This window comes from Ochotona princeps, chromosome 23 (assembly GCF_030435755.1).
Source record: "Ochotona princeps isolate mOchPri1 chromosome 23, mOchPri1.hap1, whole genome shotgun sequence".
NCBI classification, from domain to species: Eukaryota; Metazoa; Chordata; class Mammalia; order Lagomorpha; family Ochotonidae; genus Ochotona; species Ochotona princeps.
In genome coordinates, this window is record NC_080854.1 from 8,332,826 (window position 1) to 8,350,454 (window position 17,629).

At 41.7% G+C, this 17,629-nt stretch overlaps 1 protein-coding gene across 1 annotated transcript in view; it reads left to right on the forward strand.

The window, feature by feature from the left end:
* ELOVL7 (ELOVL fatty acid elongase 7) overlaps nucleotides 1-17,629 on the forward strand; it is a 75,837-nt gene that overhangs the window by 38,013 nt on the left and 20,195 nt on the right. The window contains exon 2 of the mRNA XM_004583727.2: nucleotides 8,675-8,774. Within this exon, the coding sequence (XP_004583784.2) occupies nucleotides 8,711-8,774 (64 nt within the window). The 5' untranslated portion in view covers nucleotides 8,675-8,710. The remainder of the gene's footprint in view (nucleotides 1-8,674; nucleotides 8,775-17,629) is intronic.

Consider the following 17,629-nt stretch of genomic DNA (forward strand, 5'->3'; position numbering starts at 1 on the left):
TTGTTGTAAAAACTTTCTCATCTTTTGATGGTGAATAGAATTCTGCTGTGTGTATATGCTGTATCTCTTTTATTCATTCATTTTTCGGTAGACCCTGAGGTTGATTGGCTATCTTGGCTGTTTTATGCAGTGTTGCAGAGACCATGGATGTGTGATTGGCTCTTTAACATACTGATGACATTTCATTTGGATATTACCCAGAAGTGGAAGCACTGGAGCATATGGGAGCTCTATTATGATTTTTTGAGGAACCTCCGTACTGTTTTCCATAGTGACTGCCCTAATTTACATGGCTACCAACAGTGTGTAAAGATCCCCCTTTATTTGACTTCCACCTATACTTTGGATATTAACCCCTTAGCAGTTTTAAAGACTATTCCTTGCATTCTGTGATTATATCTTCATTTCGACCGTTTTCTTAGCTATACAGAAGTTTTTGACTGCATGGAATCCATTCTTGTTTTGTTGCCTGTGATCCTAAAACTCCTGCCAGACAAATGTTACAGAGCTTTCTGTGTTTTATAGTTTCAGATAACATGTTTCAAATTTTCTACTTTTAAATTTATTTTTAAAAGACATTTCTTTATTTGAAAGTCAGAGTTAAAAAGTGGGAGAGCTTCCATCCACTGGTTCACTCCCCAAATGTCTGCATTCGCCAGAGCGAGGCTGCACTGCAGTCTGGGAGAAGTACTTGGGCCGTTAGGTTCTGCCTCCCCAGGGTCAGCAGCAGGGAGCTGGAGCGAAGGCCGAACAGCTGCAACTCAAACCAGCCCTCTACTGGGATAGTAGCATTGCAGGTGGCAACTTAACCAACTTAACCTGAGTGCTGACCCCTCAAGTTTATTTTTGTGTACAATAGTCTCATTTTATTTAACTGTATGTCGGATATGAATTTATTCCAGCAAGTATTTATTGAAAAACTCTCATTTCCCCATTGTGTGTTCTTTGTAATTTCATTTAAAATCAGTTAATAACAAAAGCATGGGTTTATTTAGGGCTCCTTGTCCTGTTGCACGGATGTTTGTTTTATTCCAGCACCATGTAGTTTCGATGGTCCCGTGATGTCTCCAGCTTTGTTCTTTTGGCTCAAGTCTGCTTTGAGTACACCAGGTCTTTTGTAATTCCATACAAATTTGTGATTGTTTTCTGTTTTCGTGAAAAATTTCATTGGAATTTTAACAGACATTATGTTTTATCTGTTGGTTGATTTGAATAATTTGAACATTTTAACACTGTTGTTCCAACCCATGAACAAAGGGCATCTTTCTGATTATTTGTATTAGATTGCTTTCATCAGTAATTTTTAGACTTCAGTGTATAGATCTTAAATTTCTTAGTTCAGCATATTCTTTAAGTATTTATTGTAAGTGAATTTTCTTAATTTATGTTTTGGATCATTTATTATTCGTGTGTAGACAGATTTTTTTTAAACAGTGGGTAGGGACAAGCTGATTTAGGATTATTGATTTTTGTATCTTGCAGCTTTAATTTATTTATTAGTTCTAACAGTTTCCTGCTGGAATTTTGGGGGGATTTTTAGGTATGAGATCATGCTGTTTTTAAATGGTGATAGCTTCTTCCTTTCTGCTGGGTGCTTTTTATTTGTTTTTCCTTGCTGTCGTTAGGATGTCTAGTGTAGTACCGAATAGACGCAGGGACCGTAGGCATCCTTATTTTGTTTTTGTCACCCTGGAGGATCTTAGCTGTTAGCTTTTCAAGATATGGCCTTCATTTTGTTAAAGTAAGGTTCTTTTGAACATATCTTAATGAGTTTTTTAAAAATATCATGCTAGGAATTTGAGCTTTTCAAAGGCATACATTGAAATGACTATATGGTTTTTGTTTCCTTCTGTTTGTGTGTCATAGCACATATATATGTGTTGAATTATACTTGCGTCTCAGAGATAAATTCCCTCTTCATTATGTTGAATGATGCTTTGAAGTGTTTGGTTTGCTAGTATTTTGTTGGGGATGTTAATATCTGAGTTCAATCAGGTACAATGGCCTGTAGTTTTATTTTCTAGGCTCTTGGAAGCATTCCTTGATTTAAGATAGTAGTGGCTTCATAAAATAAGATTCTGATTATTGAAAGACAGAAAAGAAGTGAGAAAAGGGGAGAAGAGCGGGGAGGGAAATAGGAAGGGAAGAGGAGGGAGGGAGAGAGAGAGAGAGAACTTCTATCCAATGACTCACTCTCCAAATACCTACAAGAGTTGTGGCTGGACCAGGCCAAAGCTGGGCGCCTGGAACGGCACTCTCCAAGCACCTGCTTTTCCCAGGGCGCACATTAGCAGGAAGCTGGAGCAGAAGCAGAGTAGCCTGGATGCCCCTGTGGGACACAAGCATCCTAGGCAGTGGCTGACTTAATACCTACATCCAACTCCCATCTGCATGAGCTTTGGAGTATTTCCTCCTCTTGAGTTTTTTGAAGCGTGTAAGAGGGTTGGTGCTATTTCTTTAAATGCTTAGTGGAGTTCAACAGTGAGGCCATGAAGAGCTGGAGTGGAAGGAGAGATTTAAAAACTTTTTTTTTTAATTTAGGAGGCAGAGAGAGAGAGGTACCGTGTAATAGTTCACTCCCCAAGTGCTCACAATGGCTAAGACTGAACTGGACTGGTACTGAGAGCCGAGAGCTCAATGCAGGTCTCCCATGTGGGTAGCAGGGACGCAGCTGGTTGAGCCATCATCTGTTGCATCCCAGAGTCTGTGCTGAGAGGAAACTGGAGTCAGAAGCAGGACTTGAACTCCAGCACTCTGTTATGGGATGAGGCCAAGCATCTGCCATGAGAGGTGTGTGATGACAGATTTCATCAAAGATATTTGTTTATGTATTTATTAGAAAGGCAGAAGGACAGAGAACTTCTATTCCCTGATTCACTCCCCAGATATCCACAACAGCTGGGGCTGGGACAGGAAGGAATCCTATCCAGGCTCCAACATGCTCGGCAGGAAGCAAAGCATGAGGCTCACCATCTACTGTCCCCTGCTGGGTTAGAAGGTCAGTAGTTAGGACACTAACCAGGCTTTATGATCGGGGCTACGGACTCCCCAATCCACTGCATCACTACTCGTGTCCCTGCTTTCAGTGCTTTGCTATTCACCTGTTAGTCTCTGCAGATTAGCTGTTTCTTTATGATTAGTAGGTTCAGTCTCGGTGGATTGTATGTTTTCAGGAATGCGCCACGTTGCTTCGAGGATATGTTGGTGTGTAACTGTTCCTAGTAGTTCCTACGGCCTATTGTATTTCTGTAGTATCAGCTGTAATGTTTCCTGTTTCTTCATTTCTGACTTGTCTTCTTTTTTTAGCTTTGCTTATCTTTCAAAAAATTATTTTCGTTAATTTCTTCTCATATTTTTCTAATCTTCATTTTTTTCTTCTTTGACCTTTTAAATCTCCTTCCTTCTGCTGGGTATGAACGTGGTTTTTTTCTTTTCTTGTTCCCTGAGGAGTAATAGTAGTCTCCTTGTTTGAGATCATTCTTTTGCGAAGAGAGGTGTCTATCATTACAAAACTCTCTCTTAGCACTGCTTTTGCGATATCCCACCAATTTTGATAAGTTGTGTGTCTGTTTTCATCTGGCCCAAGATATTTCTAAATTATCCTTTGGATTCCTTCTTCAGAGCATTGTTGTTCACCAGCATTCTGTTCACTTCCCACATGTTTGTGAATTTCCTGGTTTTCCTTCTATAATTGCTTTCTAGTTACACACCATGTAGTTGGTTTCAGTTTTCTTGAGTTTGGTAACCATGATTTTGCGATCTAATATATGATCTTTCCTGCAAAGTGCACTTGACAAGCTGTGTATTCTGCTTTTGGACAGAATGTTTGTGTATAGTTAGGGCCATGTCATCTAAAGCATGGGTAAAGTCCAATGTTTCCTTATTGATTTTCTGTCTAGATCATTTGTACATTGTCTAAAGTAGGGTACTGAAGTCTTCCACTATGATTGCATTGTAGTCTGTTTTTTCCTTCAGCTCTGATAATACTTGCCTCATATATTAAAACCCTTCAGTATTGGTTGTATATACATTTACAATTGTTTTATCCTCTTACCGAATTGACTCCTTCATCATTATATAAAAGATCTGCAAAAAGTTCATGAAATGTGTCTATGAAAAAAAAGCTATGCATGAATTTCAAAATGTTCTTGCACCAAAGTCAACGTGTGTTTCAATTCCATTTTCCAGAGTTTCTTGACGTAGCTTTAAATAATGCCATTGTCTCTTGTGACAATTTTGACTTAAGATCTGTCTTGTCTCATTGAAGCACATGGCTTTGATTTCTTGATTGGTTAAAATTTATTTGAAACCTTTGTTTTGGGGGATGGTACAAGCTAACTTCTGTCAAATCTAACCTGTGTTCGTCTTCTGTTTCTGCTTGTCTTCACTCCACCCCACATTGCTGAATGTCTGGAAATGAGCTGAAGTAGCCAGTTGTTTCTGTCCAGGGCTAGCAAGTCTTTGATTCTTTCTTTTGGCTTCCGACTGCAGGGTGTGGCTGGGAAAGACCAGGAAATGCGTGGATTGGTACGTAGGTGGAAGTTTCCCTGGCAATCTTTGAATTCCTATGAAGAAATTCTTTTTTTTTGTTTTTAATCTCGGAGGTCCTTCCTTCCTGAGACAGCAGGAGCGCAGACTCCCGCCAGTCTGCATCCCACACAAAAGCCCCCTACAGCACCTTCCTGTGGGCATGTGAGCATATGGGGGGCACTCACCACCCCGCAGCCTGTGGTTCCCCAACTGGACTCCCCCGTCCCTTGCTCACGGGTCAGCCTTGCCCACTTCTCCCTTTTTACGCACTGCACTGTCACGGCTGTCGGTTTGGGCAACACCTGCATCTCTTGACCTCATGTGGTTCAGTGTGTTACTGCATTCAATGTGTCTTCTGCATTTCATGTCACGGTTGGAAAGACCTTTCCCATTCCAAGGTTATCAAAGTCTTCTCCCAGGTTGTCATCCGGTCCTCCCATTCTTCTGTTTCTCTTATTCAATCTTTGAGCTGTTTAGATTTTGTTCTGGTCTGTAAGATAATATGATACTATTTGGGTTGAGGTTTTTTTGTTTTTTTTTGAATTGACAATTCAATTTTGCTGTTACTGTTGTTGTTTTAAAGATTTATTTATTTATTTATTTTGCCTAAGTATTCTCCATACTGACTTCCATATTGGTCACACCAACCCGCAGTCCCATCAGCAGTGGAGTAGGGTTCCTTTTCCCCACTGCAACCTCACCAGCAGGTGTTGTTGGTAGTTTTCTGTATGTGGGCCATTCTTACTGGCGTTAAGTGGAACCTCAGTGTTTTTATTTGAATTTCCCTTGTTGCCAGAAAGCTTGAGCATTTTTTCATGAGCTTGTTAGCCATTTGGATTTGTTCCATTGAAAAGTATCTGCCCATTTCCCTTTCCCATTTCTTCACTGGTTGGTTTGTTTTGATGTCTTGGTTGTTCTGGAGTTCTTTGTATATTTTGGAGATTAGCCCCTTCTCTCCTGTGCAAAGATCTTCTCCCATTCTGTGGGTTGCTTTCTCATTTTGTTGATCATTTCATTTGCAGTGCAGAAGTTTCTTAGCTTAATATAGTCCTTCTTGTTTATTTTGGTCTTGACTTCCTTTGCATTTGGTGGTTTTTTTAGAAGTTAGTGCTTACATCTGTATCTTGCAGAATATTTCCAACTTTTTCTTTCAAGAGTTTGATGGCCACAAGCAGGGAGCTGGTTGGGAAGTGGAGCAGCTAGGACATAAAGTGATACCTGTATGGGATCTCAGCACTCTCAGGGAGAGGTTAGCCAATTGAACTATTGCACTGGGCCCAGCAATTCATTTTTTTTGTTTGTTTGTTTGTTTAGATGATTTTCCATAGTTGATCAGGGTGGGAAGAATCCAGAATTAGGGAAAAGTGGATGTGGTCACTGTTTGCAAGTTTTCTATTCTTCCTGTTTCTGGCAGGATGGGGACAATAATAGGAGAAGCCATACCCAGCCTCCCAACCACTCCAGTACCCAGGGATGGGGAATGAGCACCTGATATCATGTCAGGGTCCCAATGTGGTACATTCCCTGAGGGTTCTGCCTGGATGGTTGCTATGGTTCTGAAATGCTGTTGATCTCACCAGTCTGTGGTTGAGGAAACCCTTTCAATGTACATTGGCTGACATAGTCGGCCTTAGAGTTTCCATTCGCCCAGATATTTGCTGTCATTGTTTGGCTGGGGTAGTTGCCCAATTTGTTCTGTTTTCCTTTCTCTGCTATGGTAACAGATGTCCTCTGCAGACCCCAATGGGCTGCTATATCCTCCATGTGCATCAGGGCCTGCGGTCCACTGCCATCTTTTGCATTGAGGAGGACCAGTTCTCACAGGTGGACCCAAGCACCCAGGCCAGGCGACCTGGGCCCTCCCAGACTCCCCCACCTCTGAGGCTCACGAATCCAGCACCCACATCTCAGGCAGGCTGAATGGTCCAGGCCAGACAACCTGGGAACCACTGGACTCCCCACCCCCCGGGACTGATGGAACCGGCACCCACTTCACAGGTGGGCTCAGGGACTGAGGCCAGGTGTCCTGGGCCCTGCCAGTCCTCCACCCACCCCTGGGGTTCATGGACCCAGCACCCACTGCACAAGTAGGCTGAGGACTTGGGCCAGACAACCTGGACCCTGTCGGGCAACTCAGTTTTAACACATAATTTATTAAATGACTTTTGATAACTCAGTGCCTACTGACTTTAGATGCTACCTTTACCAGATTTCTTATTCATTCATTTTATACCTTGTGTTATATGGATATATTTGTTTTATTTAAATAAATAAAATGACTTAGAAAAAAAGTAGAAAAAAATCTGGATTCTCTTGTACCAAAACTAGAGTATTTTTAAATGTTGTGGTTAGATATACATAATGTAAAGTTTACCATGTTAATCATTTTTAGAATAAAGCCTGACATTAAGTGCAATATTTGTCATCATCCATCTCTGTAACCTTTCCTTGTTTCATCTTTCTTTGTATTACATAAATAATGTACTTGTTTTCTGTGATCCTTTTTAAAAATTAAATAATAAAAATTTAAACCAGTAATAATTGTGCATGTGTATCGACTGTATCGTACCATTTCCGTGCATAACACAGTGTGTACATATAGCAAAGTTGGGATGTGAAATATGCAGTCGGAGTGATCCACGTTTGCCATTCTTTGACACTATGACTGGAGACTTGCAGTTCCTTTCTTCCATTTGTTCTTAGACTATATACTAGATTATTGTAAACCACAGTCACCCCCCACCATGCTGTAGTTCTGGGAACTTCTTCCTTCCGTCCAGCTCTGTTGGTGACTTGTACCCCAATGTTCTTTTCTCTGCTCCCTGGCCCAGCCTCCAGGTATCACTATTTCTGTGTTCTGAATGAATTGTTTTTTATTTTTTTATTTTTTTTTAGCTTTCACATGTGAGGGAGAGCAGGGAGACCTGACGTTGCTTTGTGTGGCTTATTGCACTGAACAGACCCTTCAGTTCCGTCTGTTTTGCTACAAATGACAGGATTTGATTTGCGGCTGAGTAATATGCCATTGTGTGTATGTGCTGCATTTTCTTTACCTGTTTATCTGATGCTGGACAACTTGGTTGATTCCTTGTCTTGGCTATTATGAATAGTGTTGTTATGAACATGGTATTACAAGTCTGTCTTTGATACAGTGATTCCTTTCATGTCTTAGGGATATGCACCTAGACGTGGGATTGTTGGATCATATGACAGCTCTATGTCTAGTTTATAAAGGAACTGTCATGCAGTTTTCCATAATGACTTTACTAGTGTACATTCCACTCACCATTCTCTGCATCCTTGCCAGACGCAAGGAACTTATTCATCTTTTCACCTTAAGCCTTTGAATCAAATACAGCAGTAATTTATGACATCATCCATTTGTAAGGTAGCCTCTGATTTCAAAGGTGGTAAAATGTGGGAAGAGTATATATCTCAGAGTTACCAAAATATAGTGCTCAGTTCCTAAATGCATTTAATTTATTTTAGAGGTTCTGTTGTATTGCACGACCTTAGCTCCTATGTCAGTGACACACTGTCTTAATTGTTGAAGACTTTCTCAATATGTAATAAGGCCAGCTCCTCCTCATTAGTTTTCTTAGATTTTTTTCCCCTAATTATCTTTGGCCATCTATCCAGATGAACTAAGCAGCTTTTGATTGCACTTACAGATCTCTCTCTTTTCTTCTGCCCTGTTCCAGGTAAATCAAATTCCTTCACACACAAGACCTCATTTAACCTGATCGTGTCCCATCTTTGGAAGTTGACATATCTTTTCAACTTTTCCCAGGTCTTCATATTGGTGTTGACATGGTAGCTGTGATCTCTTCCTGATTTGTGTTCTCTTGGTGGAAGGAAGACACATTCAGGAACGTTCTGAAGAGCATTCCTTCCTGTAGGTCTTGTACACAAAATGCCAGTATTTTTTTTTTTTCAGGGAAATGAGCTGTGTCTTTCGGATGGAAAATCTGAAACATTTGCATCAGGGTTTCATATGGCCAGCTAATGCATTTCTCCTCAGTGCAAGTTTGTTGTTTTGCCAGTTACTCCTATTAAATTTTTTAGCATTTTAAATATTGTATACTAAAAGCTTGGCTTATTTGCATTTGTAGATCATAAACTCTCTCCTGCCTTTGTTTTATAGAGGAATTGTTAAAAGGGCTGGTACATCTTGTGGAAAATGGCCTTCAGCGATCTTACATCAAGGACTGTGCGTCTTTACGATAACTGGATCAAGGATGCAGGTGAGTACCAGGTTTCCTCATTGAGGTTCAGCCTTCCTCTTTGATGTCGAATTTCAGTATTTAGTATAATTCCATATATTGAAAGACTTTACAAGCTAATATCCCTTATGGCTAATGAGGAGAAGCTGTCAAAGTTTCATCTCCATGATGTATGAAGATGAGGAAAGTTACACAGATCTTCATTGTCATGTGTTAGCAAAGTAGATATAGCCTAACTAGCCAGTGAAGGTCAGTGCAGGATGGCACGCTCCAGCCTAATAGTTGGTAAAGTGATTTTGGAGACATGGTATTTTTGGCTTTGGAGAGAAATCACACAATGACAGGTGGAGTAATCCAAGTCAGGAAATAGCTGAAATCCAAAATGTAACATCTGAAGCCTTTTGTGCATCTTGTTGGTGATCCAAAAATTTCAGTTTTCTGAACATTTTGGATTGCAGATTTTTTGTTTTTGGATTAGGATTGTACAACCAGTAACATATGCTGGTGTTTCCAAATCTGATATAGACTCTGGAATCTAAAACACAACCTGAGCAGTTCAGATAGCAGCTACTGTGCCTGTTACTGCCAGTGGCGGCCCTGTCACCCTCATGGAATTGCCACAGTGTTCGTGCTGAATCAGAGCAGACCGCATTTCTTGGGATGCTCCTGAGTGAATCCGAAACTGCTGCCACTTTTACATGGATAATTCACAAGAGCATTTAATGCTATAAGAGAAAATGGCAACTCATCCACGGTGCCCAACACCGACACTGAAGGGTACTTTAAAACACCATGTTGTACCATGTGTGTTTCCTTCCTAAGGGGGTAGTAGCTATCTCTGGGTAATAAGATTATGTGAAAGTTTTACTAGCTTTTCTATGTTTATATTAAAAAAAATCAATATTCGTTTCTTTTATAATTACTTTTAAAGCTTGAAAAGGAGAAAGAAGGTTAAAGTCTTTGAAGCACAAAGAATCAAAGCTGAGATGAATTTCAAGTACCATGAAAGTTATTGCCTACTTTTTAAAAAAAGGATTCATTTAGTTAGTGAAAGTTGGAGTTACTTTCACTAAATAGAGAGGAAAAGAGAGTGAGAGAAGAGACTTTCATATACTAATTTGTTCCCTAAGTGACCACAACGGCTGGGCCTGGGCCAGGTCAGAACCAGGAATCTGGAACTTCTCCTGGGCCTACCATGTGAGTTCATGGGCCTGGCAGTTGGGGACATTTCCCACTGCTTTCATAGGCACATTAGCTGGGTGCTGAACAGGAAGTGGAGCACCAGGAACTCAAATCGGCACCTATGTAGGATGGAGGCCTTACCAGGTACACCACAGTGCCAGCCCCCATTACCTAATTTTAGGGTTGAAGAAAACTAAGACCTGGAGGTATTACAGTCCCAGGGGCAGGGTTGGTCGAAGGCAGAGAAGACTAGAACCTTTGTCTTCTGATTGGGGTTAGGATTCTGGTATTTCACACTGAGGTTTTTTGGGCTTTGTTGATTTACACGTCCTTATAACCATCACTACTCTGTATTTTAGCAAAAGTTTTGTTATTAGAAGTGCAAAGCAACAGTTAAAGAGAGAAAAAGGGGAGGGATTAAGGAAGAGAGAGAGAAATAATCTTCCAAATGCTGGTTCGTTCCCAAATGACCGCAATAGTCAGCTATGGGCCAGGATAAAGGCAAGTGGTCTGCCACATGGGTGGCAGAGGCCCAAGTACGTGGGCTGTCTTGCACTGCCTCATTATCAGGGAGCTGGATTGGAAGTAAAGCATTGGACTCAAATATGGGATGCCAGTATTGCTTGCAATGCCTTAACCCACTACACCATAGCACTGACCCCACCATCTCTACTTTAGATGGGTTCTTACCCGTTAACCAGAAAACACATGTCTACCAAATTCAGGATGATAAAATGCCACTTTGTGTCACCTGTCACAATTGAAATTACATTTCAATTTCCACTTATTTCAGCGAAGACATACTGTTTTATAATCAACATCCTTATCGATAGATTACTAAATTCTATTTCACTTAAGAAGGTCTCTGTGGTTTTGTCCCCAAAGATTGTTGAGACTCCTTAGTATCTCATAAATACAGAAGCTTCACTCTGGTTGAGGAGGATGGAGAATGACTTTTTTATTTCCCGTAGAGGAACATTATAGAGAACATACAATTTTTTTAGAGGCCAACCCTCTCTGAAGATTTGGATATTACTTGTACAATTCAGTGTTTAATTGAAAGTCCATTCTTTCATTGCTTTCCAAAGCAAAAGTAAAGCCTGGACCGAGTCGACTTGAGTGGAGTTTGACTAGTGCTGCCTGAAGGGACAACATCTTTACAATCCAGTCCTTGCTGTTCACGAAGCCAAATGCAGGAACCCAAGAGCCAAATAGATGTAGAGGAATTGTATACAATTATACATATGATGTCTTTATGACCTGCCTCAGAATTCTACTCCATTTTTATCTGAGAAGCAACTCTTGACTTGTTCTTAGGAGTACTTAGATTGCCCAGTATGAGGTATCAATGACACAGTCCTGGAGGTGGTTAAAGAGAGGACGTGAGGAAACACAGCTTCGCAGGGAGGATGAGAACAGAGGAGCTGGGAGAAGACAGAGAAGGCCACGTAGGTCTTGGGAGAAGAGTGAAGGCATGGAGATATGGAACTAGGCAACTAGGTTTAAGATCTGGCACTGCTTTAAAATAGCTAAGAAGTTCTAGAAGAAGTTTTGCATCCTGTGTCAGCCTGCTCCTTTTGTTAGGGAAGGAGAGGGGAGTTTACCACTCACCATAGTTACCAGCTGATGTGTGTAAAGTGCTCTGTTACTGTACGATTTCCTATCACCGATAATACTGGTTGCTACAAAGGAGAACAGTTTAGTCTTAACAATATTTTTAACATGGCCTACAACTTAGAATTTTTTTCTTTCACACCACATTTTTTTCCTGTCATGTTTTAGCAGGACTGAAATGTTTTATGTTGCAAGTTATGTCTATATGAAACCTTAGAAGAGTAACGGGAGAAGGCTTTACATGCCCCCACCCCCTTCAGCTTTAATATTGATCTGTAAGAGGCAGTAGGAATTATTTCTTCCCATCTTAGTGCACTAGTACTTTGCTTACCCTGAGAAAGTCTGAACCCATGATTGATTGAGGGCCGAGAATTTCAAGTGTGTTCTTGGCTTTCACCCCAATCCTGGCCTTGGGGAACTTACTGCTATTCATTGGTTTTCTGATTGCTGAAGAAGGGATGTTCACATGCAATGGCCTCATGTGGATATTTCCACAGTTAAGAATTTAAAAATGGCTTAATTAATACTTAAGCTCTAAAAGGATTTCAAATGCTTCTTAAATATGAAATGCTAGGTTTGGGGCCTGGAACAGTAGCCTAGTAGCTAAAGTCCCCTTGCACGCACCAGAATGGCATATGGATGCTGGTTCTAATGCCGGCAGCCCCGCTTCCCATCCAGCTCCCTGCTTGTGGCCTGAGAAAGCAGTTAAGGATGGCCCCAAGGCCTTGGGACCCTGCACCCGTGTGGGAGACCCGGAAGAGGCTCCTGGCTCCTGGCTTCAGATTGGTGCAGCTCTGGCCATTGCAGCTGCTGGGGGAGTGAATCATCCAATAGAAAATCTTCCACTCTGTCTCTCCTCCTCTCTGTATATCTGCCTTTCCGATAAAAATTTGTAAAATCATTTCAAAAATGCTAGGTTTTTAAATAATGCTATAGTAGGAGAAAAGAAAAAGTGTTTCAGGCTTACAAAGCAGCTTTTCTTCTATTTGGGTAGTGGTAGGGGGGTTCAAACGTGTTATATTTTTAGGAGATGGAATATGAATAAAACTGCTACGTCTCCGAACCTTTAGTACTTTCAGAAGTACTGGAGCTACATGTTTCTTTTCCCTTCCAGCGCTTTCATTTTATTGGTGCTTAGGGCTTTAAAGTGTGTACTCTTTGAGCTAGTACACACTACTTAAAGGCGCATTCTCTTACAAGTAGTTGATGGAACATCTCATTAATAATCTATGTATGAAGCATTTTACCTTACTATTCTTTCTGTCCCTTCCCCTCCCTCTCCCTCTCTCTCTTTCTCTCTCTCATTATTGGGAGAAAATTATTAAGCTATTAGAGATCACTGGGATTTAGACGCTCAGGACGCCTGTCTTCCTGGCTTCCACTTGAAACTTGGCTCTGCATATGGCACTTAAACCAACTCTGATGCCAAATGGAAGGTATATGGAACACTCTCTTCCTTATGAGCTTTTTGTGTCTGGGCAAAGCAAAGAGCACTTGCCCCTTAGCCTGATGTAATTGACTGAGCCAGAATTGACTTTAAATGTCATTGAGCAGTCCCCTGTTTAACTTCCCAGATCAAGTCAGCTTCTGCATCTCATTTTGAGGCCTCCCATGGAGAGAAGCCCACTACATCACGTGGAAGTGACCTTCCTGTTTAGACAATGGTGCTGAGAGAAGGCAAGATGAGCTAGCTAGCCATGCCAGAGTTTTGATCATCATGCCAAAGACCTTGGGTTTTATTTACACAATAAGGAGAGCTAATGCAATCAAGGGAATAATCTAAATAGAGCTTTACTGTGGTGTAGCGGGTAAAGCCACCATCTGTGTCGCCAACATCTTTGGGTACTGGTTTGAGTTCTGGCTATTCCCCTTCCCATTCAGTTCCTTGCCAGTGTGCCTAGGAAAGCAGCAGAGCATGGCCCAAGATTGTGGAGCCCTGCATCAATCCTTGCGGGACACCCAGAAGAAGCTCCTAGCTCCTAGCTTCCATCTAGTCCAGCATTTATCATTTCAGTCATTTGGAGAGGCTGGAAGATTTGACTCTCCCTCTCTCTGTGACTTTGCCTAATAAATAAAATAAATCATTAAACAACAACAAAGAAAGAGAATGGATCAGTTGTATGGAAGAAGGTTCAGTAGAGTGGATGAGAGAGAAGCAGGGAAGTGGAATACAGGATTATTGGGAAGCGGCCACAGGGGACTGCCACAGCCCTGAAAACAGCCCCGAATGGAACTTGGTCACCTGCCGAAACCCTGCATCTTAACCGTGACCATTCATAGCACTCACCTGGCAGCCTTGTAAAGCAAAATTTACTATGTATTGGCAAATTATCATTGTATGTATCTGTGGCTCCAAAGTGATGTGTTGTTCATATTTATTTATCATGTAGAATGCTTGAATCCAGCCTATTAACAGATCAAATATTTATTATTGTTTGTGTTGACAACCATTAATTCTGAAATATATGATGCACTGTTATTAATGTTACCATGCTATGCAAAAAACCATCAAAAGTATATTCCTTCTAACTGGAGTCCTGTAGCCTTGATCTACCATCCCTCTCTCACCCAGGCATGCCTCAGCCTTTAGTAATTGCCTATTCCTCTGCTTCTGTATTTTACATGTAAGTGGAGCGTGTAGTATTCATCTTTCTGTTCCTGGCTTATTCTGTTTAGCATAATGTCTTCAGGGTCATCCTAAGTTGCCACAAACTACCAGATTTCCTTTTTTTCTCTAGGGCTGGATAATGGACATGCCATATTTTCTGCACCCATTTGTCTGTCGATGAGCATGTTGCTTCTGTAGTTTGGCTCTTGGTAAAGGTGTTCAGTTAACGTGAGAATGCACATAGCTCTTTAGCACCATGATTTTGTTTCCTTTGGCTATAGACCCTTCAATGTAGTTTTAGCTTTTCTGGGACTCCACAGCTTTCTTCCTTTTCTTTATTCCTTCCTTCCTTCCCTTCCTTCCAGATTTTATTTAGAATAGGAAGAAGGAGAGAGAGATCTGCCATGTGCTGGTTCACTCTCCAGATAATAACAATGGCTGCAGCTGGGCCAGGATGAAGCCAGGTGACTGGAGCTCCATCCAGGTTTCTCACGTAGGTGGCAGGGGTCAAGCACTTGGGCCATTCTCTGCTGCTTTTCCAGGCACAATAGCAGCAACGGATTGCATCAGAATTGGAACAGCCAGAACTCAAGCTAGCCTCCTTATAGGATGCTGGCCTTGCACATGGTGGCTTTGCCTGCTGTATCACACCAATTTACGTTACATTACATTACCGAAGTGTACAAGACTTTTCTTCACCACACCCTCATCAGCACTTGTCACGTGCAGCCTTCTTGGTCAATGTCTTGATGTGTGTGAAGCAATGCTTCATTGTGGTTTTAATGTGAATTTCTTGGTCATTAGTGATGTTGGCCATTGGTCACTTATCTCTTCACCACTGCCTTGAGAAATGGCTCTTCAGGTTCTTTGCCTATGTTTAGGTGGAAGTGGATTTCTTGTTTGTTTCTTTGTGTGAATTTTGGGTGCCTAAGATTCTGATTGAGTTGATCAGTGTCATTTCTTGCCGCTGGACTTGTAACTGTTCCAGAGGGAATTAGCAGGGCGAGGGAACTGAGGTGTGATGTGGTCAGCAGCATTGTCAGGGCTTCTTGCGTGTCCTGTATGCCGTTTTCTGTGGGGTGCGTTGTGTTTTATGCTCAGTTCATAGATGGGGCACAACTGAACACAGGGAGGTGAAGTCCAGAGTTATGCAACCAGCCAGGAAAGGCTGGATGAAAATGCAGACCATCTGACTCCAGAGGTCTGTCAAAATAAGTTCTTTAAACCTCGCTGTTTTGTTTTACTCTTTGAAACAACATTTAATTTAACTCCGTTTTCTCACAAGAATTTTTGTCTATATAACTTGAAAATCATGCACAGGATGTAAAGATGTGTGCTAAAGCTGTTGAATTACAGGAAAATGATTGATTTGGAAATTATTTTCTTCTACTTCCTCGCTTAGCCCAGCCCACTCTCCCTGTCTTGCTTGCTTTTCTTCTGCTTCCAGAGGGACAACAGAAAGATGACGTCATTCAGCTCTTCTCCCTTGCTGAGTCAGTGAATAAAACAGATCTGTCATTCAGGAATTCTTTCTCCTGAATTTAAAAATAATTTGTTTTTTTAACTGCATGTTTGATGACTGTTAATAATAGAAACGTTTGATATTTTCTCATAAAGAAAAAATGCTGCTCTGAAGTTGCCATGCAAGGGTGCTGATGTTAATGTGCTTCCAGAATCTTCTTTTGGTAGTGGCTTCATTTACCCTTATTTTATTAGTAATAGAATTTGGACGGGGTATCAAGGTTTACAAGGTGTACTTATTTTGTCACCCACCATGGAAGCAAACGATCAAAGTTGTATCTGCTCTCATTCTATCGTTTGGTCCCACTCTAATGACCCAGTTCAGTCACACGGAATCTGCATGCTGTGATTAGATTCTTTACACTTTCTTCGTGACATCTGTCTATGACTTTAGAACTTATATGTTTGTATGAGTTTGGTAGTAAAATTATATTCAAACATCGCACACCTAGGTCCTTGAAGCGCTTGCTCTCTTCACACACACCATGTAATCCTTCCATCCTCACAAGTCACATCTAGTCCACATATGTCTACAAAGGGTGAAGTTTTACCTGAGATGCAAAAGTAGCACTGCCTGTGAACCTGTAAAACCTCAAAGTAAACACGGAGTTGCAACAGGTATAGCAGATACATTTTCACCTGAAAAGATAGTGGCAGAGGAGTAGAAAGAATTCATCAGACCGAAGTGGGACCAAAACCCAGCAAAGCATAGCAGTAAATGCAAGAGTTCCAGGTGTGGCTCCCAAGGCATCCTGTGACAGGGTTAGGGCTTGTAAGGGTTGGAGCATCCCTGTCCTGTGGCTTTGTCACTTGGCTGGTCACAGTGTATGTGGCAGTACCCACAGAGTGAAATCTGCAGCAGCACCGGGCCTTGTGTTGGTGGGCTGTTTGTGGCTGCCCTGATGCCATGTTTCTATTTGGCATTGCCCTGGTGAGGGGCTCCATTCCTGTGACAGAGCTCTCTGGGCTCCCCAGCTTATCTAAAACGTCCTTTGAAATCTTGACGGATGCTTGCAGACCCTGTGGCTCAGCTGGTCTCTGCCCACTTTGCTGCTCTTTGAGGCTACTCATTGACTTGCACACTTTCCTAGGTGTGCATTACACGCTGCTGGGCACTTTGCCTTCCCAGGGGCTCCTTGAGACATCGCTGTCACAGCTCCACTAGGCTTCACCCTGTCAGAGCCTCCAAACCTGTGACTTCAGCCCACATTTGACCCTGCTTTTCCTAAGCCAGTATCACTTTGTTTTTTTAAAAAAGTATTCGTTGTGGGCTCGGCGGCGTGGCCTAGTGGCTAAGGTCCTCGCCTTGATCCCATATGGCTGCTGGTTCTGATCCCGGCAGCTCCACTTCCTCTCTATCTCTCCTCCTCTCAGTATATCTGACTTTGTAATAAAAATAAAATAAATCTTTAAAAAAAAAGTATTCGTTGTTATGTGATGAGGACCCCCAAACCTGCCTCTTTGGATCAGAATGACTCTCAAACCTATGTCTCTGGCCCAGCTGTATTTCCTTATTCTTTATCCACATATCCAGCTGCCCTTGGAAGTCGCCATGTGGGGCATTTTATAGGCATTCTAAATGTACGATACATTAAAAACATAAACCATGTCTCCTTGACCAGTTTTAGTCGTTGTCATGTGTTCCCAATCTAAGTGATAGTGTGATTATCTAAGTTAAAGCTTAGGAATGAATGGTGGTAGATGTTTGGCCTGGCACATAAGCCACAGTGGTTAAGACATCCCAGCTCATGGTGGAGAGCCCGTGTTTGATGCCTAGCTGTAACTGCTTGCTAATGCGAACCCCGGAAGGAAGCAGTGATGGTTGATCAGGGTCCTGCCAGCAACATGAAAATACTGGATTGAGCTCTTGGCTTTCAGATTTGATTTTGGTTTCAACTCTGACCATTCCAGGCATTTGGGAAATGAGCTAGTATATGATAGTGTTCTCTCT